Source organism: Hippichthys cyanospilos, chromosome 15 (genome assembly GCF_059441005.1).
Source record: "Hippichthys cyanospilos isolate Australia breed blue-spotted pipefish chromosome 15, RoL_Hcya_1.0, whole genome shotgun sequence".
NCBI classification, from domain to species: domain Eukaryota; kingdom Metazoa; phylum Chordata; class Actinopteri; order Syngnathiformes; family Syngnathidae; genus Hippichthys; species Hippichthys cyanospilos.
In genome coordinates, this window is record NC_142383.1 from 12,679,639 (window position 1) to 12,705,544 (window position 25,906).

At 39.8% G+C, this 25,906-nt stretch overlaps 3 protein-coding genes across 4 annotated transcripts; 1 reads left to right on the plus strand and 2 right to left on the minus strand.

Annotated features, from left to right (window-relative positions):
* The first annotated feature begins 1,076 nt into the window (after positions 1–1,076).
* Positions 1,077–5,510, plus strand: LOC148411745 (T-box-containing protein TBX6L-like). Of its 2 annotated transcripts, XM_088435404.1 has the most exons (9): positions 1,077–1,093; positions 1,415–1,438; positions 2,025–2,163; positions 3,312–3,476; positions 3,554–3,700; positions 4,254–4,327; positions 4,687–4,760; positions 4,834–5,044; positions 5,161–5,510. In XM_088435404.1, exons 3-9 carry the CDS (start codon positions 2,038–2,040, stop codon positions 5,327–5,329), a joined length of 966 nt encoding a protein of 321 aa, XP_088291530.1. In that variant the 5' UTR covers positions 1,077–1,093; positions 1,415–1,438; positions 2,025–2,037; the 3' UTR covers positions 5,330–5,510. The 2 variants fall into 2 exon arrangements, with proteins under 2 accessions (XP_088291530.1, XP_088291529.1); XM_088435403.1 differs by lacking the exons at positions 1,077–1,093; positions 1,415–1,438 and having other exon boundaries at positions 1,890–2,163.
* A 3,074-nt stretch (positions 5,511–8,584) lies between these two features.
* On the minus strand, positions 8,585–16,463 carry crkl (CRK like proto-oncogene, adaptor protein). The gene is made up of 3 exons (XM_088435405.1): positions 15,339–16,463; positions 13,399–13,873; positions 8,585–10,280 (listed from the first exon to the last, which is right to left on the minus strand). The coding sequence occupies exons 1-3, from the start codon at positions 15,647–15,649 to the stop codon at positions 10,146–10,148; spliced, it is 921 nt and encodes a 306-aa protein (XP_088291531.1). The 5' UTR covers positions 15,650–16,463; the 3' UTR covers positions 8,585–10,145.
* Positions 16,464–18,772: 2,309 nt separating this feature from the next.
* ccdc74a (coiled-coil domain containing 74A) lies at positions 18,773–25,088 on the minus strand. The gene is made up of 7 exons (XM_088435396.1): positions 24,531–25,088; positions 22,621–22,668; positions 21,384–21,456; positions 21,020–21,221; positions 20,847–20,947; positions 20,723–20,773; positions 18,773–19,311 (listed from the first exon to the last, which is right to left on the minus strand). Exons 1-7 carry the CDS (start codon positions 24,820–24,822, stop codon positions 19,200–19,202), a joined length of 879 nt encoding a protein of 292 aa, XP_088291522.1. The 5' UTR covers positions 24,823–25,088; the 3' UTR covers positions 18,773–19,199.
* Between the last annotated feature and the right edge of the window lie 818 nt (positions 25,089–25,906).

Sequence of the window (25,906 nt, forward strand, 5' to 3'; positions counted from 1 at the left end):
TGCTTTCAGACATTTCAAAATAAACAAACAAGTTGTAATTTGTTTTACTTTGATGCCAATAGTTGTTTTTATTTACAACAGATAAAACAATAGAAGCAATAGATACCGCTGAATGTATTGTTTTTATTGTTTTACTTATTATTTTTTAAGTTCAAATAAAAATACTGGGAAAAGTCAGTATTTCATTCGATATTTTCGAGAAAGTGGAAAATTAATGTGATCTGTGATATTTTCTTACTAAGCAAGAACAAAGATGTCTGTCCAAAAATACTAATAAATATATGCTTAAAGACATTTTTTTTTTGCCTCAAAACTTCTGATCTTTCCAGCTTCTACTAAGTAAAGTAGTAATCGGGATATTTAACCAATTTTCAGCAGTAGAAAGTTATTATTTTGTCTGATTAATTACATAATTATTTTTCACGTAGAATTTAATCAACGGTGTCCAAATTACGGCCCGGGGGCCACTTGCGGCCCGCCATCTGATTTTTTTTTTTATCACAAATACATTTTGACATGGCCAGCGATGCCATTTGAGAAAGTACCGGTAGTAAAAAAAGGTTTGAAAGTGTGAAAAAAAAATCAAATTGACCTCAACACATTTAATGAAAAAATGTGTTCAATTATCAGGGACAGCAGTTGACGTTTTGACAAATTTTGTATCAGCCTATTTTTAAAAATCTGAGGGACAACAAAAAGGTTATTATAAAACCCTGGCATAAAAAGCGTGAGTTTTTATTTCAAACTTCTTTTTACACTAAAAAGCCAGAAATGCAATCATAATATTCTTAATAAAGTTTACGCGATGGTGACAATAGTCTTCTATATAATTATAATTTATCTCAATTTATTACCACGTCTCACTGATTTAGAATGCAAACAAACGTACGTAAAAAAAACAAAAACGAGTGTTGTATAAGAATCTGGATTAGGTCCTAAAACCCCCCACCGGTGTGTCTCCACCCACCCCACTCCTGCTGTAGTGGTCCCGCCCTCATTTCATGACCAATCAAGTTCAAGGGTCAAACACAGATCTCCAATCTCAAACATTGCCAGTTGCGAACCACTGGAGGAAGCATGCAACACTTACATGGTAAGATCCAATGTGCTTCATGTGCTTTTAGTACTATGTATATTTATTTAGGTATGGTTGTAAATTATTATTTTTACTGAGTAATTTGTATTGTGTAGAGTTTTTGTAGACGATATACTCAAAAGTATTTTTTGATCAGCATCACTATTCCCTATATGTCTACACGAAATGCATGTATTTTTATTGATTTTCACATTATGTGATTTCCCGGTGTGACTACTAAAAGTTATCTTAGTATTTATATATCGCAGTATTTCCTTTGTTACAGCTTTGTTCTTTTTAAATGATATGCGGTCGCCATTTTACCTTTTCATTTTACAGATGTGGTCCTTAAAGAGACAGTGTGTAAGATTTAGAGAGTTTTTCATTAAAAAGCAATACATGAAATGACTGTAAATTTCCAAAACTTGCAAATGAATAAGTGCCGTATGAATAAAATTGAGACTAACCACGTCATCACATTAAATCAACTAACTGAGGAAAAAACAAAAAAATCTTAATGCTGAGATGTGCACCGCCTACTAACATAAAACACTGCGCTCTCCTGATTAATATTAGATTTATGGAATATGAATCAAGCAGCCACACACCTCTTGCTTGTCTACAAAAAGTGACATCACACGTGTGATGACCAATCGCAGCGCCGCTGGAGCATATCACATGACCAAACTCATAAAACGAGATCAAGCGTGATGTCATTTTCAGGGGTGTACATAAAAGCACAAATAAGTTTAAAAAAAAAGTTTGAATTGCAATTTTAAGGTCGGAAGCGAGCAAAGTGTCATTTTGTGACGGCGTTGAATACCTTTGGCGATTCAGAGTCCAAATCCAAGGGCATGGTGGCCGGGCCGCCCCCGGGCGCCCAGCCCTTGGCGCAGGGAAGCGCGAGGATGACCCTGGAGAACGCCCATCTCTGGAAGTCCTTTCACAGCGTCGGGACGGAGATGATCATCACCAAGCACGGCAGGAGGATGTTTCCGCACTGCAGCGTTAGCGTGACGGGCCTGCAGCCGTTTGCCAGTTACGTCATCGTGACGGATATGATTCCTGTTGACGCCTTCAAATACAAGGTAGAGCCGATGTTCATTTTTTTTTTTTCTTGCGTGGAATCCCGACGCAAAGCCCGCATCGGTCCAGACGGCGGGCTACATTTCAAAGCCTTTCCCGGCTTCCTGTTTGTGCACTCACAGCCGGAGGCCCAATTAATTAGCATCCCATTCAAGGGGGACGGCCACCCAATGGCTCAAGAGAGCCATTTGCTCGCTCGTGGAAGACGGGCTTGAAAAACGAGGAACGGAGACGGGAATATCTTATCTTGAAAATGTGCCAGGGAAAATAAGCCTTGAAACAATCTTTCACCAAAGCTCAATTGAAAAGAAAAAAGTGCCTATTTCAATTCAAACTTAGACGTTGTTTCCATGTGAAATTGTGGCGGAAGGATTTTCTTTTTGGTGAAAAAAATGTGCTGAAGTACAGTAAGGGTTTATATATATTTATTAAAAAAAAGTCATGGATAGTAAGGCTTTTTTTTCGACAAAAAACAACCATGCAGGGTAGCAGCTTCTTTGGCGAAAAAAAGACCACGTATAAGGATTTTTTCTGAAAAATTAACAAACATGTATAGTAAAGCTTTTTATGTGTAGGACTTTACAAAAAAAGATAACTTTTTAAGAACATTTACGTGTACGTACTAAGGTTTTTTTAAACAACCATTAAAAACAAAAAAACCTTACTATTAATGGTCATTTAAAAAAAAAAAAAAACAACAAACCTTTACTGTACTACACATGACGGTTTACGAAAAAGGTTGGCCTGATGTTTCCCAACAGCTGTTATTGGTTGTCGCTGTTCTTTAGCACATGTGAGGTCATTTTCAGGTGACAGCATGTGAAAATGTGTTTGCAAAGTTATTAATAGGATATGAAAATGATTTAGTTGATCAAATGACCTCTTGCAGCAACACTGACGTCAACAGGAACCCCATCAAGGAGCGCCGTTGACGTCAATTCACGTCAGCTACATTTTTTTGCCTTGTTTGTTATGTGAACGGGCGGGGGGAAATTCTTGAGGATTTCTGGAAAAATTGAAAATGATAAATTCCCTGCGACTAAATAAAGTGCCAAGTTCAACACATAAGATCTGAGGACCAATATTGTACTTCTAGATCAGACGTGACTTTGGCCTAAGCTCAAAACCAGAATCGCTCTTCTCTCCGCAGTGGAAGAAGGACGAGTGGGAGGCGGCGGGCAAGGCGGAACCTCAGCCTCCGCGCAGGTCCTACATGCACCCCGACTCCCCCGCGCTGGGAAGCCACTGGATGAAGCAATCGCTGTCCTTTCTCAAGATGAAGCTGACCAACAACACCTTGGACCAGCACGGACACGTGAGTCGTCACGTGAGCCCACGGCTTTGTCCAGTTTGCACACAAATCCGCATCGGCCGTGAATACCTTTCCATCAGATCATCCTGCACTCCATGCATCGCTACTACCCGAGGTTCCACGTCATCCAGGCGGATAATCCTCACATGGTCTGCTGGGGTCCCTTCCAGTCCTTTTCCTTCCCTGAGATGACCTTCACCGCAGTCACTGCATACCAGAACCCAAAGGTAGAAGTAACCGGAATTTAGAAGTGCCGCGAGGAGCATATGGTTCCTGCCTAATCCTAATTTAAACCTCTAGTTTGAAACCCCAGCCCTCGTTTGAAACCCTTCTTTGAAACCCAAGTTTTTTCTTGCAAGGCCTGCTTTGAAACCCTCATCCTTGTTTGAGACCCTACTTTAGAACCCAAAATTTAATTATTTAAATTTGAAGCCCTATTTCTACCATTAATCCGTTATTTGGAAGCTCTAAGCCTTACTTGTAACCCTTACTTCGAAACCCGAAATCTTATTTGGAATGTCTGGTTTGATACCCGACTTTGCTGATTTTAAGAGATTTCAAAATACTTTAAAAGGTTTTCAATCGGCCTGGCCCTAACATGAAATCAATAAAAATTATATTGTTTCCGTTTTGTTGTTCTAATAAATTGTTTAAAAGTATGTTCATATGACCTTTCTATAATGCAATTTTTTTCTATTTTAAGTAGATTTGGGACATATCCCACAGGAAAAATTGTTCAATGTGCTTTATAAGAATTAGCAATATTTTTCTTTCTTTAAGATCACCAAGCTGAAGATTGACCACAACCCTTTCGCCAAAGGATTCCGAGAGGGAGGTCATACGCACGGGAAAAGGTAGCTTTCTATATTGGGAGTGCAAAATTAGGCAGCGTGTTGAAGTCGTCACACAGGACTTCAGGAGAAAAGAAAGTGAAAGCTAAACCAGCTAGACAACTTTTTATTGACTAGTTTCTCGTTATTTTCTTGACCTGCTGAAACAATTCAAATGTGCATTTGTTTTCATTTCCATCTTGCTTTGTGGATCATTTCCAGGCTCAGACAATTTTACTGGAATATTGTAGTCCTTTTCAATAAAGTAATTCTCTTCCTTGATGTCGTAAAGCTACATTTGACACGCGAACAAAAATACAGTATCTTTTCGTCAAGGCAACTGTAAATCAAGAGTATGATGCATTTGTTATTGTTGTTTGCAGGTGTCGTTCAAACAGAAAGCCTTCGGAGAAAACATCCTCACCACCAAGCAAAAAGCTTTGCAATAGTCCTTCAGGTATGCGCAACATTCTTGTGTCACAATAAAAAGGAGAGTTATTATGAGCTATGAGGCTGCAATTCCCTCACAGGCCTTCGGAGGACGCCCTCTTCCACTCAGGCAGAGGAGCCAGAGAAGAATCAGGGTGCAGAAGCCAAAAGGGGTCCACCTCCCAGCTGGAGTCAGGACCCCTCAGAGATTCTACAGGCGGAGCAGCTAGAGCTGCACGACTACGACTACAGTTGCGAGGAGCAGATGGTTCCCGCCTACGTGCCCTATCAGCCGTACAGGCCGGATTTAAGGTAAGATGAAAGAACCTGAATCTGTTTCATTTGCATACACGATCAAGTTAACTGTAAAAATGTTCATACTGTAGAATTGTGGATTATTATTTGAAATCTTGTTCATTGTGTCCTAGGGAATTTTCTAGAGTGACGTTCCCCACTAATGATGTGGATGTGGTGCACCCCATCATCACAGCAGACCAAGGCGCACAACAAAATGGCTACCAGCAGCCCGCCTACCACCAGCACAGCAACACAACTGACTGGAGCCAGTACCCACTCTATTCCTGTTCCTGCTGGTGAAGCCTCACCTTGACTCAAAGTTCCCCCAAGTATGGAGTAAGATCTTACTCCATACACACGGTCTTCACATGTATGGACGTGTAGAAATGTGTCGTGTTGGATCGCTTAGCAGGGGCGTCTTTTGAATTTCTGGACTTTGCAACGTCATCGTCAGTCATTGGAAGATGTTGTGTTTCGTACTTGTTGAATATAGGATTTTTGTATTATGACAATTTTGACTTTGTTTTCAACTGTAGCGTGTGCATTTTCTTCCACTTAAAAATTTGAATTTCGCAGCAGCTGCTCTAATTGAACGCGCACACACACGTGAAGGAATATATAATAAAAAAAAACGTTCTCTTATCACCACAAAATTGGATTTGTTCAACAGAAAAATGACCTCAAGTGGTAAATTAACGAAGAAGCAAGTTTTTTGCAAAACAACGACATCTTTAGGCCTGATGCGTAACTGCAACCTCAATCGAACGCTCGCACCTGATTGCCGAATATGTCGCTGATGTATTTTATGCTACGTATAATTCGGCTTTTTCTTACGTTTCGAGTGAAAGTCACATCAGCGGCGGGTCTGTTTTCAAACCAAGCGCTGTTCTGAGCCTCCGCCCTCTCCGACATTAACTCTACTTATGCTGCGTCGGAAAGGGTGGGAAATTTGAACTTTTTTTTTTTTTTACCTGTGACTGAACGTGCACTCAAATGCCCCTTTAAAATTGGAGGTCGGGGTTGGGAAGTCGAAAAAAAAGACCCTCGCTTCACCTAAAAAGAAAAACATTCCTCTCATAGCCGTCTTTGATGTTTACGTTCGCCTCGACCGTTTGAGTTTGAAACTGGTACTTCCCACCTTCTTCGAACGTGACATTTTAGTCTGCAGCCTGAATTCATACCAATCACGATTGTTGCTTCGACTACTCTATATCAGTACTCGTTATTAAAGTATTAAGCACGTAAGGTGGGCAAATATTTTTAACATGTAAAATTGGTTAATGCACTATTTCAGTGCCAAGGTACTATTTTGATACGCAGACAAGGACAAAATGACATGTTACAAAATGTCACAAGAACACGACGTGCATCTTGAGGCGCTGCCTTTAAAAATCTTACCAGATATAACACATTACGGCAGCGTCTGGGAGATGGAGACGTGTCAGACGGAGCTATGGCACAGTTTCTCTCTCCAAGCAGGAGGCACAAGCGTCTGGGCTGTAAATATTTTACAACACAAATATATGGGTCATTTAGGAACAAGTGGCGTGATTCTCTGCCGAGGGTTGTATGGTTCTTTATATCATGCATATACCTGTATATTGAATTCAGTCGAGCATTCTTTTCCCATTGTGTTCGTGTTTAAGATTGCGAGAAGATCGAGCTTTTTCCAGCAATCGTTGAAGCAGACGTTGGTCATTTCAGGAACACAAAAGTAAAAACCATGCCACCGTTTGGCTTTGGCCACAGGTGCTTCCACTTAACTGGCAGGTTCATGAGCTCATTGGAATGAAGGATGAAGAAGTACCTGTGGCTATAGTCAAAATGTGGCAGGATTTTTCATTATCTGGACCTGGTTTCCCATCTCTGCAAGCAAAGTCCGTTTTTTTTTTTTTTTTTTTTTTTGCGGTAGCCTAAAAACACCTCGACAGAACAAAAATACCTGGTACATTTTGTCTAAACATTTTATAGCAACATTATTGTACACGTGTGTGGGCTGTTGGTGGGTGTTTTAACTTACAATAGACGTGAAGCCACTCTGGCGGCCATGTTGGGAGGGGCGACTTTCCAATCAAAAGTAATGGAAATATGTTAGCATCGCCGTTAGAACATTCTTTAACTTGTATTTACATATAAATATAGCTGATTTTTCTTCAGGCAGAAATCATGCACACAATTCTCAACTTCTGATATTTTTGTAATGCATAAGCCCTAACAAGAATATAAATAATCAGACATGCCACTACCTCTCTCTAAGTACCAACAAGTTTGGACAAAAAACAAGTTTCAGTTTCAAGCTCTTTTTTCACATTAATTTACCTGAAAAAGTACTTTGATACAATTATAAATGACTGAATCGAGGCTTATCCCAGTTATCTCAGGCAAAGTCACATTCGTCGCGACGATTTTCTTTTCTAACATGGATGCTGGTACTTGATATGAAAACTCACGCAAGCACTCTAAACATGCTAACGTGTTCAGATACATTTGATGACAATAGCTAACTAAGTATGCGGGATGGGAAAAGGGTGCGGCGCTAATGGACTGTATAAAAGCCGGCATCGATGTTTTGTACTTTTATTTACTCACAAAGTGCCCTGAGGAGAGGTCAGACTTGCTCGAATCAAAATGGGTCACTTGACTGGAGCAGTAACCAATCACTGAACAGTGCTAACATTGATTTAATGGCACATCAGGGCCTCGGTCACCCTTTTCTAGAGGTTCATCTGAAAGCACAGGTATCAGTCAGCAAGAACAATCGACAATATATAACTCCAGAGCATTTTTCAAAAAGGTTTTTACCCTATTACCTTTGAAACGGCGGTCATTGGACCCAGTTAAAACCCAAATATTGAAATCCTACAAACAATGTACAGTATTTCTCTGTGAAATATATTTTTACAAATATATATTTCATGAAGTGATTTTGGATGAAGTTCTTTGGTGTTCTAATTCATTTGCTCTTAACTAGAAAAGAAAAGTGCATCGTTCCTGTCAAGACTTTAAAAAGCATTACGTTTGAATTGCTGGTGCAGAAATTTTGTTTGCAAAAAAAAAAAAAAATCTCACGTAACAGTGCAGGAGAAGCTTGTGCAACATTTGCCAAATATTGTTCCGTATAAAATACACAGCAAACTGATTAGACATTTTAAAGTCAGAAGCCAAGGATACCTGTTTTTCACAACTATTTGTTCCTGTAAAATGGAGTTTTGAGACACATCTATTTATGAAAGCTGACACTTGCTTCCCTGAGCCAAATTTGACACTAAGACCTTGAGTTTAACGCCTATGCCTTAAAGGCACCATCACACCACTGCGCTAAGGGCCTGTGAGCCATTCCTGTTAGTTGGAGGTGTTGAAGAAAACAGCAAACATGTGCGTGATGCTGCCCTTGAAAAGTTTCCCATCTGCTGTCTGGGTCAGCTGACTTTCTTATATTAGCACTTCATTAAAATTTATTAATTGCTTCCTTTCTCCAGGGCACAGCCACAAAAAAGCGGAACTGTCTTGTCTCCATGCATGAGCGGCTTCAAGGAACACGCGAAAAGCTTCCAGTAGTAGATGTAAATTTTATTTACTTGTTCTGTACATAAAGGGTCAATACCAGCACAGGTGTTAACCATGGGAAATTTTAACACGTGTCAATGGTATAAGAAAATAAAAGGCACGATTCTTAATCCTTAAGACAGGCTTTCCTAGGAGTCGGGGGGACACAGTAATACTGTTAATGCCATTAAAAACAACTCAGAAGCACGAGTTCACCTCAGGGAGGCTCATTGACACCGATGGGGTGTATTGCTTAATTAGTAGATTGGTTAAAATGTGAGGACCCGGACGTGAAAGTCAAAATACCAATGAAGAAATGATCGACAAAGCAGCACGTGGCCACAAGCGTCTCTTTGTCTGAGAGGCCTGTTTCCCTTTTGTTGAACAGCATCACTCAATCAGTCACAGCAACTCATCTGACAAATAAAAACAGAGCAAGTTGAACCAAAAAAAAAAATGTAGCTGATAAAGAGGTTGTTATTATTATTGTTTTTACAGCAGATATGTCAGGTGGGGTTGGAGGGTGGGGGCTCCTAAGGTTCAACTAGATTCAACATTTCCACAACTGACATGAGGCAGATCAACAACTGCGCAGGCCCAACGTTAAAAAAATGAAGGTTAAAACTCTAAATAGACAAGAGGAGCAACATCATTAAATAAAAATACTGAATGTGACAAATGATGCATTTATCTTTCTAAGAGAAAAAGGCATTTTGGGAGTCTTATTGGCTAGAATTCTAGCGACGCGGGGGTGCAAATGAGAAACGCCCGCCAAATCATGTCACACATGATATAATGGGGAATCATTTTACGTTTCTAATCCAATGAAGGCCATCGTAAATTCATGAAAAATATAATACAACAATCCAATGTCTGTTATTACAATTGATGGGCAAAAAGTTTTGTTTTTTTTAAGGAGGCTGATGGCGGGATGCGTGGGTATGGTCGGCCCCCGCGCTGGAATTCCAGTCCAAAAAATTAGGGCCATTACCTTGCAGCTAATCTCTATGCATGACGTGCGCTAGGAGACGTGTGACACCCCGCCTACGTGCATCCTGTCCATCGCAAACGAAACAAATTGCTACCCAGGTGGCACAAGTCATACCAATTGACATGGATTATGAAGGGATTAGCAATTGATCCACATCAACTTCTTAAGCGGCCACTCACGGTCCCTCAATTGTGGAGCGCTAATATGACATCGCCTCATTGGCCCCCCTCCCCTCAATTTGCACAAATAATCACAACATACACACTCAAAACATGTCATGTGCTAAATATACATTAGAGATCGGGAAATGAAATGGAACCTGGTGTACAAACACCGCTTGTCAGGCAGGGGGAATCCGGTTTTAGTTTGGGTGGATCCGAGGATGTAAACAGTCAAAGCCTGGCAGCAGTCGGCGACAGCAGTGGCAAGAAAAAAGAAAAAAAGAGCAGGAGGGCTGGGGGGGTTGTTTTCATGGTAGAGCCCCAAGCAGGGAAAGCACACGGTGGCACCGGTGGCAGACGGGGCGAGTGGACTCACGTACGGCTCGGTCCAGGCAAGGCGGTTCCACGTTTAGGTCGGTCAGTCACTCTCGTCCGGGTTCTGGGGGTCTAGGATTTTCACGTGCGTGAAAGGGAAGAGCCCCCTACGTCCGTTCACCTCCCCCTCCCACTGACCGTTGATATTCATCCGCGTCACCTTGACCAAGTCGCCCACCTGGGGAAAGGAGTGTCAGGGTCAGAGTTACACGGGGAAAAATGAACACGAATATACTGTGTTTACTTGTTTGAAGAAAAAAAAAAAAAAAAAAGGTTGTCAGGACCGTATTTCATTGGAATATTTCAAGGTAAAAACAATTGTGTCGTTTATCATCACGATAAATTTCTCATCAGTTGTAAACTACCTATCACACATACAACATCACACATTTAACTTTTAAGGATGCTCCACAGGTTCTCTATTGGGTTAAAGTCAGAGGAGCTGCCACAACTGCAGGATAATTTACTGGACTGTTGGATGCTACATGAATGACATAAATCCTTTATGCATAATATTTTGGGAACAAAGAGTATACTAAAATCCCAAACAGGTACCAATGATTTGTCCTTTACAGATATTTTATGGCTAGCGTCTTGACTTTTGTCAAAAGTACATTTTATGGTTGTAGATTGCAGCGGTGGAAACCAGGCGTGCCGCACACAAATGATTTATTTTTTTGTCATATATTTATTAAATATGACATGTATAACACATGAGTTTACAGGTCAAATTTTCAATGAGATAACGAGATTTACATTTTTAATTCAAACCATTGTAAATCAGCAGAGGTGGGCATTCCGCCAGAATGTCCGTAGACAAATAAATAATAAATGACTAAAAACTATTTATTAAATAAAATAAAAAAGACTGATGATGGCGGGACAAACGCCCAGGGTAAAGATGAATGATGCTACTATGAAAATATTGTTAACTGCCCACCTTTCTCCCCTTCTTGCATAATCTTTTTTTTGTTTGTTCAACCCACTATAACTTCCATTAAGATTTCCCCAAAACATCCAGAGGACAACAAATGCACAAGCCGGGGTAAAAGTTTGAAAAACAAAATGAAACAAAACAGTTTTCAACCAGCTGAAATACATTCCAGTGCATCTTTCAGTGTATTATGCAACTCCTACCTCAGCGACTGAATGCCAATGTTCAAAGCTGGATTGAGATTCAACAAAAACCTTGTCACACACATTAAAAGTCTCATTTTAGCCTGAACAACATTTAAAAGTAATTTTAATCTTTAGCGCTGCATTTACATCATAGTCTATATGAAAACGACAAACGTCCAATGTGTCCCAATTTATTTACAATATTGCAGTGACACTATCACAAAAAAGTCAATAGTGGGAGTTGGACATCAACCCAATAAAAACCGACTTCTGCCATTTTGAAATCAAAAGTGCTTTTAGCAAATAATGGTCGTAGACGGCACGCTCCCGCTCAGATGGGTTCGTGACACAAACGTGACCCCATTCTGGTCGCACCATATGGTCTTCATCAGGATTAGAGTCAAAGAAAAGCCACACAGAAGTTCGTGTGAAGGCACGCCATTTGTACTTTTGGCTTCAATAAGATTTCAAGGACATCAGACATTGTTTACGGCACAAGGAATTGACAAAAAAAAGCTAAGAGCTAAAATGGCATCGTCTTTCATGCTGATAAAAAATTTAGAACATCACAATGAACGAATGAGATATCCTTTGGATTGTGTTTAGTGCATTTAGTATGCATTTAGTAAATTGATTCAATTTTACATTTAAAATGCTATCATGCATTTAATCTAGCATATTTTTTTTCAACCAGCAGGGGGCGAACACGTGGCTTAAACTTGTGTGTAAAGGATAGTGTGTAAGCTAATGAATGAATGAGATGAATACTTTTGACTGCAATAGTACTGGCAATTACAATATATTCTTGATTTTAAAAAATGGCCTTAGTTCCTCTTCAAACGAGAACAAAGGGGTAATAAAATCTTTTAGCGCACACTTATGTAGATAGCCAGTCTTCACCGAATGACAAAGCCTAGGGACATGTTTATCTGTGTAATTAGTAAGTTATTAAGTTTCAACTGTGGCTCCTTGAATGCTACTCAAAAAAAATTCACAAACGCTCCTGAAGTTGCTCTGTCAGCCAAATTCCAAATTAAGTTACAATCTATTTGCGGAGATGTTTTAACTGACCTTGCAATTGCACCATTACACTCAAATGAAAAATGTCATCCACAGCGTACATCCTTTTTCCCCCCTTCAACAACAAAACTATCAGTATCAAATGTGTCGGCTGCCAGTAAATGTAGCAGACATAGGCGCCATTGACTGGCGTGACGCACCATGGAGCCCCCATGCATGTAATATGTGCACACTATGCATCAAGTTACATGTTTCAACACGTAAGCGGCAGTGGAAGGCGCTCAGTTACGAATGCTTTCCTGAGACACGCACCGGCGCCCGTGACTCGGAATGAAACCGTTTATGTCTTTTGACTCATCACTGTCATCTTTCATAAGCTGTTACGTACAAGAAATTTCATCCGGGCAGCTGCTGTTTTTTTATGCAAACTCTAAAAGTTGCAGGTCTTTCTCGCTTATAAGTACGATCATAAGACTGATAGCTTTGATAATTTTGGTTTCAATAGTCCAGGGGTCCACAAACCGCCACTCTGTGGTCATTATTTTATTTTGCAAAATATATACATATTTTGCAAACTGACCGGATTCTCCTCGATTCCTTTAGGTCACTTGAGAGCCAGACGCATTGTCTATCGTCTAGAGCAGGGGTGTCAAACTCATTTTTATCGTGGGCCACATTTTAGTTATAGTTTCTGTATGAGGGCCGAAATGACAGTGAAGTCAAATCAATTTTAAAGTTTGTCACGCACGTAGTCTTAAAGGTAAAAACTGTTCAAAGGAGAGATTGGGACGAAAAAATGATTGTTATGTCCTCAAAAACCGTTTTAAAGTTGAAGACAACTTACAAATGGAATGTTTTAGTTAAAATCTTAAAGTCATATTTGGCATTTTGCAGGTCACATAAAAAGATGTGGCAGCCCGGATTTGGGCCCCCGGCCTTGACTTTGACAACAGAGGTTTGCAGCAAACCAAATTGTGGTTTGTTGTAAAGCACATGTGTTGAAGCACAAGTTAAAGAAATTTTGCAAGTTTGTAACTAGAAATTTGAAGAGAAATCATCATGTCCCGGGCCACAAAATATGAAATGGTGGGTCGGATCTGGCCCCGGGCCTTCAGTTTGACACATGTGGTCTAGAGGTACTATGTGTTAAATATTACCTCTAAAGCAAGAGCCGTCTTGTCATAGGCGCAGGGCACTCGCTTCTGGATGGCCTTAGCCATGACGGGTCCGTTCTGCAAAGATGGCAGCGGGGCGTTGACGGCTCCGGGAGTGCCCGGAGGCAGCGGCGACTGGGTCTGCGGCTGGGCGTAGGCGTGGACGAGGGCGTGCGAGGGCTCGGGGATGCCATAGCTGTTGGAGTTGCGGGAGCCGAGAGCGGGCTGGCCCGAGTGGGGCGAGGGACGTACCAATTTCTCCACATAGGGAACGGGGATCATGCCCACGCGACCGTCTTTGCTTTTGGCGCTCCACCACTGCTCCTCAGGTTTCTCCAGGATGATGAGAATCTCGCCCTTCTTGAAGGGGAGGTCCTCTGCGTCGCTACCGGTGAAGTCATACAGAGTCCGAACATACTCCAGGTTGTCTTCTTGAGCGCCCAAGGGCTGGATGGGGCCGCTCGCTGTGCTTGGGTACCTTGGGAGATTGAGACAAAGGGTTCATTTGAAATGTTAACAACCGCTAGCAGTGAGTTGTACATGTAGTCTATTGAAATGGTTCTCAAAACAGTTTTTAATGATCTGTGAAGTATTTATTTGGCAAAGTACCCACAAACTAATTCTAGGATTTGGGGATGAAAACAACCTCCAATCCCTGTCTCGGACTATTAAAAAATTACACAAACTGGCCGACAACAAAGAAGGGCTACATATCATAAATGTTCGTCCTGGCGCATCATTATCAGTGACGATAAGTCAAAGAGGAAATTAAAAATGCAGATAACAAGAAAACAGGAACCTTTTGCCCCCCCAAAAAAAACAGGTTTGTAGCACATTTGAATGTGGTTAGTATATCACAGCTAGTTGGATGCTTTTGTGACAATGACCTAAGGTGCCTTCATTCACATTACCTGTTCTTTTATTTGTAAGAATGTCAAAGAGACTGTGTAAAAAAGCCACCTGTGTAAGTTAACCTTATGATGCTGAACAGCTGCTTAAGTCTGGCTTAGCATCCCTAAGTTACATATAATGATTAGATTTTTTTTTTTTTCAATTTGGAATTTTAGTTCAGATATTTAAATTATTGTTTGGGCCGGCATCCTGCATTGAAGACTAGAAGCATCTGTCGTTTTAAAAACCTGATAGTCAACCATTAAATACGTATGAACTTAACTTTATTTATATTTTACTTTTTAAGTTTGCCTTTAATATCTAAGACTGATGATACCGGTACGTTTTGTTAAGAAATTTGTAACTAAAACACTATCTAAACTTTATTTTAAAATACATTCAAATCTGAAAAGATTGCAAATAGACATATACTTAAAAACAATTCAACAAATTACAATTTTTTTATTTCAAAGTCCTATTTTCGAAAATTAACTATATATATTGGTCTCATTGTCTACATATGATCAGTACTGAAAAAAAAAAAAACTGTACTTTAGAGTCAAATATTTTAGGCTTCTCCCACAATTTTTACCTTTGATATGGGGATTAGGGAACATTCTTTTTTTGTCGTTGACGTTTAAGCGACTAACCCAACTTTAACTTATTTGTACAATACTAAACATTTATGAATAAGAGCCACGGATGTGAAATTTTTCTCTTATGAATGGAATGAATCGAAAGTTCTTGCGTTCACGTTCCAGAGGATCACTGCACTGTATTGTGTGCATAGTATCATATTCGCTTCATATTATTTTTAACATCCAAATCGCACTTGTGAAAATCGAACCCAGGTTAAACTAAGTACAATAAATTATACGACTGTATATGTAGAGCAGCCATGGGCACCGTTTCCAAATCTGTCATGATCCTTCATGACATAACAGTCTGCATGCAGTCTGACTAAAAGTAGGTTACTTCTGATAAAAATAGCCAACCTAGTTCACGTTGATCTGCAGGCAATCTTACACTGGGGCACTTTGTGACTGGCCTACCTGGGAGCTGGTTCTATCAGCGTGGTTGTGTCCAGGTAGTGGATTTTGTAGAACTCCAAGAGGGCGGGCAGGTGCTCAAACTCCTGGTCTCCAATTTTAAACCTCTTGCTGGGCAAAGAGTTGATGATATAGTGGGATACTTTGGAGTTCTCAGAAACCGACAGCACATAGTCCCCGGGGCAGGTCGACGAGTCTCGGACCAGGAACATGCCATGTCTTTGTCCTTGTAACCTATTTTGCGCCTCTTGGCGGGACACGGGTCCAAAATACCAGACCGAACGATCAGATGAGTCAAAACGAGCAGTGGACATCTCTGTTCGCAAATAAGTTAAGTCAGTCTACAGGTGGAAACCCACAAGCTGGGTTCTGTATAAATCACAGAAGGTCGTCGGCTCCTCCACCTTGGAGGCTGTCGACCCTCCCAGAAAATTACCTGACAGGGTCACAAAAAGGCCGGTCCGATCCAACTTTGGACCATGCTGCGGTTCCTGAGGTTAAACAGGTTGGGTCGAAGCGGTCAAGAAAGCCAAATAAGAAAACTTACGACAGATAAACATGGACCGCCGCCAAAGCAACAAATGATCAATGAAGCTTCCCCTTTTGCTTCCTCCTTCCGAGAAGACACCGAAGATTCTCGTCTGGCAATTTATCTCCTCCCGTCAGTGTCGGTTCTGAGAAGAAGACGATGGGGGAGGAGAAGCGGTCTCAGTTGTTCGCCTTATAATTCCTCATGTCGGCTCAACGCCGCCGGTGGGGGGAAAATGACTTAGCAGAAGCTTCTCGGTTTCACGCTAGGGTAGACGCGTCGCGGAAAGGCCTACTCGAAGCACCCGTCTCGACTCCGGGCGGACTTCGGAGGCGGCGGAGGAGAAAAATGGCGGCACGCCACACGTCTTCTTCACGCGAGATGATTTCACAACGGCGGCTCGGCGGCCCGTGCGCGCGCATGTCAGGCACGTGACACCGGAGCGGTGGCGCGCACGTCGCTAGTATACCCCCCGAGTCGTTATTTCCGCAATACTTTGCTTTTCTTCCCGCTCGTCGCCCCTCACCACGGCCGCCGAGGAGTGCGAGTGCGAGACTAAAAAATGGCGACGGGAGGGCAGGTCCCGCTCTCAAAATGCACGTCACTGACGCCCGGAGGGGGAGGTGGTGGTAGGAGGGGGAGAGAGCGAGGAAAGGAGGGAAGGCGGGATGGAAAGGAGAGAGGGTGGGCGGGTGACGAAAGTGGACCGGCCCCTTACCCCCGGTGTAAGCTGTCAATCATATTGCCGTGACGCCGAAACAGTGGTTCTCAACTTACTACTTTCCACTATTACTCTCCCAAGTACAAACAGAATAACCAACATTAAAAGTTATTATATCTATAAGTACTTTGACAACTAAATTATTTACGGGCACAATTATTATTTTTAAAATACCTGAAAATGACATCACGTGCCCACGGTTCAGGCAGTAATGACCACGGCTCTATTTTCTGACTTTGGTCACGTGACACTCACAGCGTCGTGGAGCAAATGTGACGTCACTTTCAGTTGCAAGCTAAACATATTTAAAAAAACATTTGAACACAATATTAACTTCAAAACCACCGTTCCTGTTTTTTTTGGATTGGTCGTGTGATATTCGTAAGATGAGCCGTGATTAGCCGTGAAAACGTTAGAAAAGTAACTATAGACAAAATATTTACTTTGAAAAAATCGTTAGAAAAGTAACTATAGACAAAATATTTACTTTAAAACTTTGTTTCCTCACTTGGCTACTGAAAATGATGTCAACAGGCAGAAGACTAAGATAGCGCCCAATCACATCACAGTACACCTGTCTTGGTTTGGTCACGTGATATTTTGCAAGCCGAGCCTTGATAAATTGAAACCGATCCCCGTGAGTAAATCTGCTGTCATTTCCATCCGAGAGGAAATGGCAAAATATTTTAAAAACATTTAAAGAAAAATAATTATAGATGAAATGCTTTTTCATTTGTCTACTGAAACGGTCGGGTGGATTGGTCATGTGATATTTGCAAGCTGAGCGGTATAAATTAGAATTTGGGTTGCTCTAATATTATGTAAATGTCCTGAGGAAAAAAATAGCACACACAGAATATCAAATACCACTTTTATACTCATAGCTCCAAGGAGGCATATTTGCTATTTTACTGTTATGTATTATTATTGCACGGCAGCATTTGCATTCTATTTTTCTTCCAATTCTATTTGAGGCGATGCTTAGCTGCATTTCATTTTGCTCTGAGGAACACATTCAAAAAGCAAAACTTCATGTATAATCAGAGTCTAATTTAAGGGCTGGTGGCCATTGGCCATAAAACTGTGAAATCTGGAACTTAATATGCAGATTTTTTTTTTTTTTTTGCAGCTCTGGTGTCTAAAAAGGAACCTCAAGAAAAAGAAAACCAATGGAAAATAAAAGGATGCGATAAGAGAGAATTAGCGTGACAAGCCATTCAATGGCGTGCCGCTTAAGAGAAAAATGATAAAAAGAAGAAGACGCGGTTCTTCTGGTTTGGAGGTTTCAGTCATCGTTTCCCTTGTGGCTGCAGCTGCCACAGAACAGCTAGCAGCACTGCAACACTATGTGCATGTTAATAGACCCCCACTGAATGGCTAATGCTACAATCAAGCTAAAATCCGGGTGAAAGAAAAAAAAATCAAGGAATTGCAATAGAGGTAAAACATAACATTGACTTGTTGGAATTAAACTGAGAACAAAATTAAGGCTAAACGTTGTGTGATCTCTCTCAAGAGTTAATAAAGTTGTGAGTTAATAAAGTGGTTTATCTGAGACTGTTTTTTTCCAAACAACACCTCTACCCCTGTGAGGTGTTTGTGGTATTTACCCCTCTCATCTATGCAAGCAAGGGAAAGGCCAACATTTCTATCCATTTGAGTCATCGGGTTGAGTGCTGTACCTTGTGATTTTTTTTTTAATTCAGTCAAGTGTCCCCTAACCAGTGCAAAGCATTTTTGCATTAAGAAAATAAAAACATTTCATAAGTCGAATTCATCAAAAGTTGGAGCTGCATTTGTAAGTGGTATTTCTTGGTGTAATTTATTAAGCAACATCTTTATTTCTCATGTGCTGGACAATTGCTTTACTGGTGACTGAACTAGAACTGAACACAATTTAGCAACTAGGTTGCAGCATGTTCCAATTAATTGGCTCTTAATTTGAAAAAACTGTTTCAGTAACGGCATTAAAAATTAAATTAGCCTTGAAACTCTGTCAAAATATGTGGGTGAGAAAGTTAAGAGACACTAACAGCCCAATCTGATTGGCTGATTTGATCCTATGGCTCATCATCGTGTTGCAGTCGGCGAACAGACCAAGAAAAATACAACACTAGTGTGGGTGTAAATGTCTGCTGGATGATTTTAGGCGAATGAGAAAATCATAAATATCAAACAAGCCCAACTTTAATCAAGTTCTGCGATAAAAGTTTGATGATCAAACGTGGAAAACAAAACAATTCCACTTTGGAGACAAACGTATTCGAACGCCTGGTAATAAAGATAGACTCCATTATTCTAGGAAGACTTTCTCCAAGATTTTGGAGTGACCTCAGCTACTCACTTAAGTAACTTCACAAGTGTTGGTCTGAGTCTCTGGAGCCTTGCCAGCCCAACCCCTAATAAACTCACAATTTATAATCTCTAGAACTTTGTCCATGATACCAATCCTTTGGGACATGTCCAACACTTAAAACATAATTACCTGAATCACTCAGCTACTGGAAACATATTCCAGAATGTACTTAAGTCATTTGTGACTTTAAAATGTCCAGGGACACAGAAAGGACAGTGGCTGTCCTGGGTTTGGTGCCAAAAGGTGATAATCTGAATCTCACCGCACCGTAGTCTTGAGATGATTTCTGTGCACAGCGCGACTCCTTCTCTGGCGCTCGGCCACGGAGGAGTTGAGGCTCTGTGTGAGTGCTGGCAGGGTCACGCCGGTCCTAGAAAAAAAAAGTGTACTTATGTCATGAAAAAAGCTGTTTAGTAGCAGATAACTTCAATTGCAAAGACTGAAAAAAAAAGAGGAGATTCACTAGCAATGGACAAATGAACTTGGACATGTATTTCGGTCAAAAATCCATTTTAACTGGGCTGGCAGTGAATTGAGTTTAAAAAAAACGCTTGACCATTCACTTAAGTGTATTAGATATATATTTCTAGATTGAGAGATTCTAGATAGCTAGACCCATACTTTCTCAAATTAAATTTCTAGTCTGGAGCAACAGCGTTCAAGAAAGACGCACAGACAGACTAAAGACACCATTTGCCCCAGAGCTATAAACACATAATAACAAAACAACAACTCATTGAAAATGATAATTGCCCTCTGTGAAACTATGTTTTTTCATACTATAATATGTATGCTATTTATTGTTCATATTTATTTAATATGCACTAGTCAAATCATTGCTCACAGCTTTGTTGTATACCGGATGATAATATGACAATAAATTCTATTCTATTCTATTTTTATTCTATTCAATTGTTTAATATAAGGTAGTTTAGAACTCGGATCCTGTACTGTCACCTGCTGTTGACTGAAAATAACATTGACAGTGCCCAAAGGCTAATTGAGCCAAAGTCATGTTCACTCTGCGTAAGCAATGTGACATTTTATTCACCAGCAGGTGGCAGTAATGAACAAAATGGCCTCAGAAGAATAAAAATGGTTGGATTTTTTTTAGCAAAATATTAATCAGATATCAATATACCGTGTACAGAGCAAAAAACTATTTTTGACGTGAATTCCGCTTTAGCAGCATATCATTTCTAACTAATTGTTCAATTTCAACAGACTTAGATGTTCTGTTTATAAAATTACTGAGCGCATCTTTCACATGTTTACATACTTGTACATCTGGACTGGCATTGGATGTACAACTAAAGCAGTTGTTGATTCTTTTTCAGGCTTCAAGTTGACTGAGATAGTGCCTGACATTTTACAAATGCATTTGAAAAAAATAATTTTAAACACCATAGCGGGTGGGTTTTCTTTGACCCCTTCAAAGGTACACGAAGGTTTGAAGTCAAATCCAAAGCCAGAGAAAAAATATTTTTTAAACTAATATCACAAACTTTTCATTGATTAATTACTCATATTTTTAAACAATGTATTATTAATTGAAGATTTCATGAAATTATCCAATGAGCCAATTAAGCAACGTTTTATTGTCAAATTATGTAAATGTTCTGTCTTTGTGCTGGTGATACTATTCTAAGTTTGGTTGCAAAGTTAAGCTGCCACAGGAACAAATACTGCAAAAAAAAAATATAATTTCAGGTTTTAACTTTGACAGCTCTAATGTATGACTGATTGATAAGTAGGTAGATAGATGTGCTACATTTACATACGTTTTTTGTGTTTGCAGATCCACTTTAGGAAACGTGTTGTCAGAGGATTTGCTGAAAATCAAAACAAAAACCTCCAATGAGAAACATGCTTGTAAATACGCATGAACGTTCTCGGGCATTTTACCAGATATCATCGGCTAGAAAGGCTTTGGTCAGATTGTAGTTTTCTGGGGTGACTCTCTTGTTGAACACAATATCTCTCAGTAACTCCTTGCAGCGCACAATCTCAAAGACGCACAAGTATTGATGTGAGTTGAGAGAAAATTGAAAACAAACGCTTAAAACCATGATACTCACTTCCAGAGACTGTGAACTGTTGGTATTGTACAGTTGACGGATGATGAGCTCACACTCCCTCAGCGAGGACGCGCGTGGTGGATGAGATGATGAAATGTTGTGGATTTGCAGAGGACGCAGCGAGGTGGCGAACGTCCCTAACTGCTCTGACCTGCGAGTCCCTCTGTAAGCTAAGTGATTATCCTCGCAGTCTCCTATGCTTCTAACCAGGGTCAGACGAAATCATTCTCAGGTGAGTTCTCATAAATGTACAGCAAAGACAAAAAAAAAACATTTGGAAGAATGATTTTACTCAAACTAGTTATGTTTTAACAGTTTTGACTTTGTTAGCGAAGATAAACAATGTCAAATAAAGACAATTCACCTTAGCATTTGGTTCTGTGTGAGGTCCCTCCCCCGAACACCAGGTCCAACACCCACTTGGCTGGGTTTCATTACTAAAAGAACACAGTTTGGGGGGTTGGTTATGTAACAGTGGGGCAAAAGCGGTTATCTCAAGACCAGGGGAGTCAAACTCGTTTAGGATCACTGGCTACATCTATTGTCAAATGGGCTGGACTGGTAAATTAATGATATATCATTTAAAAACAATGAGTGTCACTTCTATGTAGATTTTTGCGATGAGCGTCGGCCTGATTCTAATTCTCAGCGAATAGCATCATTATGGTTTGATATTTTTTTTAATATTGTTGCAAAAACCTAAAAGTGCATGTACTGTACTGTACTGTACTGTACTGGTGTTTGCATGTGTGAGTGTGTAAATAACGTATCAATTTTAAGGCATTTTGAGTGTCTAGAAAAGCGCAATATAAAGTGAGGCATTACGATTATTAAGGATAAATAAAGTAAAATTACTCCCTTGTCATCTCCTTTTTATCCCAATATAACATTTTTCCTTTAATTGCATAAAAGGTAATCCCTCCATCTGTTCATAAAATACATATTTTGTATACAACACAAAATAAAATGAGCAACCCCCCCCTAAATATATAAATGAGAAATAAATGAATAAATACATACATAACTACAAGACAATGAAACAGAAATATCTAATGAAAATAAAAAGCCACAATCAAAATATGTGGGTGAACAACCTCTTTTCAAGGAGTACAGTGAAGTGCAAAGACAATTAAACAATATAATGGTGCTGTAGCGTCTCATTTTCGACAATGGGTGGCACCCACGTCATGACATACATGACAAAAGAAATTGAAAACTGATAGTCAGGATGTCAGGTCAAATACGGAGGTGCTGTGCGTAATAAAGTAAATTTAAAAAGCAACACAAGAGTAATTGTTTATACAGTAATACAACACAGACCTAAGCCGATAGTTTGGTCGTGACCCAGATGGCGACCCCTTTGGCAATTTGAGGATTTTACCTGGGCTGGGGGACGAAGCTAGATGCTAATGCTAACGTGAATGCTCATGTACATTTTTCTTAATGCTTCACAAACTCATCTCGTGGGCCAAATTAAACCTGCTTGCGAGTCGGATTCGGCCCGCGGGTCACACGTTTGACACCACTGATCTTGTATACACAATAAAAAGTCAATTTTATAATCATTATTTATTTAATAGCTATACAAATCTTCATCTTACCTTTCCTACTTTGCTTAGGAGTCTCCATGACCAGTTTATACTTCAACTCTGCAACATTCAAATAAAAAGGGGTGATCAGTTTTACAGAGAAACAAGAGACCTGTTTAGTAAAGTGACACTAGTCTAATGTCTACCTCCAGCATAGATAATCACTCCATCCACTCAATGCAATTAAACGAAAGCGTTGCTATGCGACCAAAATGCCACGATTGCATTTCTTGCCATCATATTATTAGAATGGGATAGCCTTTTGTCATTTTAATGAGCGATGAAATTAGAAAGAGCAGAGAACGTGACCGTATTCAAACGCAAATTGCGACATGCATTTAGTGAGCTAACCCTGCCTACGTTCTGAAAAGGAATCTTTTCTTTGGATAATCCTCTGTGCGGCCGCTCACGAGTGCCTCGTTGTCAGGAGTGTGCACATTCCACTTAGAGAAAGCTGGCATAATGGGGAGTATGGATTTTTTTTTTTTTTTTAAGTGAGCTACTTGACACTGTGTGGACCAGGGCTTCACGCAGGCTAGCTCCAAGTGCATATATGTTACTGGGAGAAAGCAGAAGAGGAATACTTTCCGCTTTAAAAAGTTAAAATGTTGTCTATAATCAATTTAAAATCAATTTTATTGTCAAATTAATACCTATAAAAACACATTTTCTACTTAACTGAAAATGATATTCAACACTCAGAAAACAAACAATCACAGTAGGCTTGCAAACATCACATGACAAACAGGTGAGTCATGATTGGTTTTTACCTGAGCCTTGACCACAGGTAATGTAATAAACTTCAGCCAATCACAAGTGGGAAAATAATTATACATGAAAGATAATTTAACAATATGACTTTAGACAAAATGACGGTTTACTGCTGAAAACGACTAACAAGATGGACTTTCCCTTTAAGACGTTCGCCACAGAAAACATTTTCAGCTGTGAAAAGTTAGTGTTTTTCTATAACCAATTAGATAACCATCTTAAATGAGCACTTAATACCTTTAAAGATGTGTTTTGGCACTTGCTGTTGTCACAACAAACAGGTGAGCAGAGATGGTGTAATTTTCAAGCAACATGTGGAAAAATGTCATTTTAAAGGTGCACAGAAAGAAAAATACATCACATTTATGCAATCAAAACGAGTCAACACACGACATGCAATATTATTAATCAAAATTCTTAACTTGAATTATCTGTTTAGTATGCGTAGCTTTGAATAGAATAGACAAAAGGGAACTAACTTTAGATTGATTTTTGATATGTGAAATTAAATCTTTATTAGTACTATTCATACTTTTACAATGCTTATGTTTTTCAACTAAACATTCATGTTTATGTGTACATTGATTTCCTTGTTTTCTATTCTATGCTACTCATGGTTTAATTTATCTAATTTTTAATTAATACGTTTGCTTATAATTTGTTTCCTCATAATTTAATAAACATGTTTCTTAGTGCATTAATTTCATGTGAAAAATAATTTAGCCATCCAATTAATTATAGACAAAATACTGTACTAACTTTTTTTAACAGCTGAAAATGGCGAAATGAGTAGTCTGTCCCTGTAAGACATTTTCCAAAACTATGCATATACTTCAAATTTTTAGCCTTTTTCAACAGTAATAGATATTATTATTATTATTATTATAAATAAATGTAAAATACTTCCGTGGGCCGTCAACCAATCACGGCTCACCTGGTTTCTGGTTTGTGCCACGTGACATTCTCAAGCCCAGCCATGATTGGTTGCTACCTGAGCCCCGAGTGACGTATTTTTGAATTGACAGCAAGTGACGAAATGCATGTATAGTTTTTAAGAAAGGGTAGAAAGTAAAGAGGGGGTAAAAATACACATAAAAAGTAAAAGCAATCCTTGACATTTGATCCAATTTATTTGCTAGTTAATCGCTTACCTTTATTCTCCCTTCGGAGAAGATCCACTTCTTGGTGAAGTTTCTTCAGCGTTTCTTTATGCTGGCTCTGCAGAAATTCGATGTTCCTCTGCAGTGATGCGACGCGGGGGTCCGTGTCGACCTGACCTGACCCCGCCGTCGCCCTCGATTCCACTCGGTCCCTCGCGGGGAGGACAGGCAGCGGCTGAAGTCGGTTCGCCGGTAAACGTCGAGGCGAGCACGGCACTCCGAGACGTCCGACTCGTCTCCAGTGTGGCAGGTGGCGCACCGGCGGGAGTTTGTTACCGGACATAGCCGTGCGTCATCCAGCTAGCTTAGCTTCGTTTAGCACTAGCCGTTAGCGAAAAGCGACAACTTGGTTAAAGTAGCAACATAAGAGTCCGTGACATTATTGTCATTTAGTAAAAACAATATATGTAAATATAACTAATCGCAATCCATGTTCGTCAGCAAAACAATGTATGGCAAAAGCTTTAGAGCTTCAAGTCAGCAGTCAACTTTAACGATCCTCTGGTCAGACGCCAGTTACCATGGCGACGAGTCACCTCTTACGGTGCGTTGCCGTTACCTCGGATTAACTAGGACTCGCCTTGTTCTTGTCAACAGAGAACAGACGTGCGGTTAACGACACAAACATAAAATACGTAATCGTGCACGACATTTTGTACTTAAAAACACGACAGCAACGCGTCCGTAAAAATATGTTGGACATTATTTGGTGACACTTCAGAAAGACTCACTAATACAGAATTCTTAGAATTTATTGAAAATACGATTAATGGATTGTTATTTCAAAATTTTTGAAATAACAGGCGAATAGAACGGGATTCATTCACGTCTGATTTTACTCACTACAATTTGACAGTCATATTACATGGAGTAAAAAAAATCTTGATTATTGAGAGAACTTAAACGTCTCATATTCATACACGTGACCTCAGGTGAAGAACTGACTGATGAAACGTCCAATCAAGGGAGGCAAAACATGTCAACTGAGCGTTGTGATTGGTACGTAAATTTAGAGGCAATAAAAGTGTAAAACTATTAAAACAATTCTGTCACTAAAACAAACGGTACTGTTGTATTCTGACCTAAAACTAAATCATGAAATTATATATATTTTTAGCTATAAAAAACAACAAATTTAAATAATCTGATTCTTTAAATTAATACACTTTAAACCGTTACTGTCTACATATCAAAACATGCCCCACTAAAGCATTCCTGGGTTTCCTAACAGAATATTCTCAATAGTTCCCCACGCTTGTTAATATCAAAGGCAAGTTAAGCCTTGCAGGCGGCTCGGTGGTACAGTGGTTAGGACGTCCGCCTCACAGTTCAGGGACCAAGTTCAAAACCACTTTGCTCGTATGGAA

Bases quoted from the DNA above. Each gene is read 5' to 3' on its own strand.
- LOC148411745 (XM_088435403.1), top strand. From the start codon at position 1,930: ATGGTGGCCGGGCCGCCCCCGGGCGCCCAGCCCTTGGCGCAGGGAAGC. The intron at 3,701-4,253 runs GTAGAAGTAACC...TCTTTCTTTAAG, and splicing joins CTGCATACCAGAACCCAAAG to ATCACCAAGCTGAAGATTGA. The intron at 4,761-4,833 runs GTATGCGCAACA...ATTCCCTCACAG, and splicing joins GCTTTGCAATAGTCCTTCAG to GCCTTCGGAGGACGCCCTCT.
- ccdc74a (XM_088435396.1), bottom strand. From the start codon at position 24,822: ATGTCCGGTAACAAACTCCCGCCGGTGCGCCACCTGCCACACTGGAGA. The intron at 20,948-21,019 runs GTGAGTATCATG...TGCGTCTTTGAG, and splicing joins ACAGTTCACAGTCTCTGGAA to ATTGTGCGCTGCAAGGAGTT. The intron at 20,774-20,846 runs GTAAAATGCCCG...TTTGATTTTCAG, and splicing joins TTTCTAGCCGATGATATCTG to CAAATCCTCTGACAACACGT.
- crkl (XM_088435405.1), bottom strand. From the start codon at position 15,649: ATGTCCACTGCTCGTTTTGACTCATCTGATCGTTCGGTCTGGTATTTT. The intron at 13,874-15,338 runs GTAGGCCAGTCA...CAATCTCCCAAG, and splicing joins CTGATAGAACCAGCTCCCAG to GTACCCAAGCACAGCGAGCG. The intron at 10,281-13,398 runs GTAATATTTAAC...TCCTTTCCCCAG, and splicing joins AGACGGCTCTTGCTTTAGAG to GTGGGCGACTTGGTCAAGGT.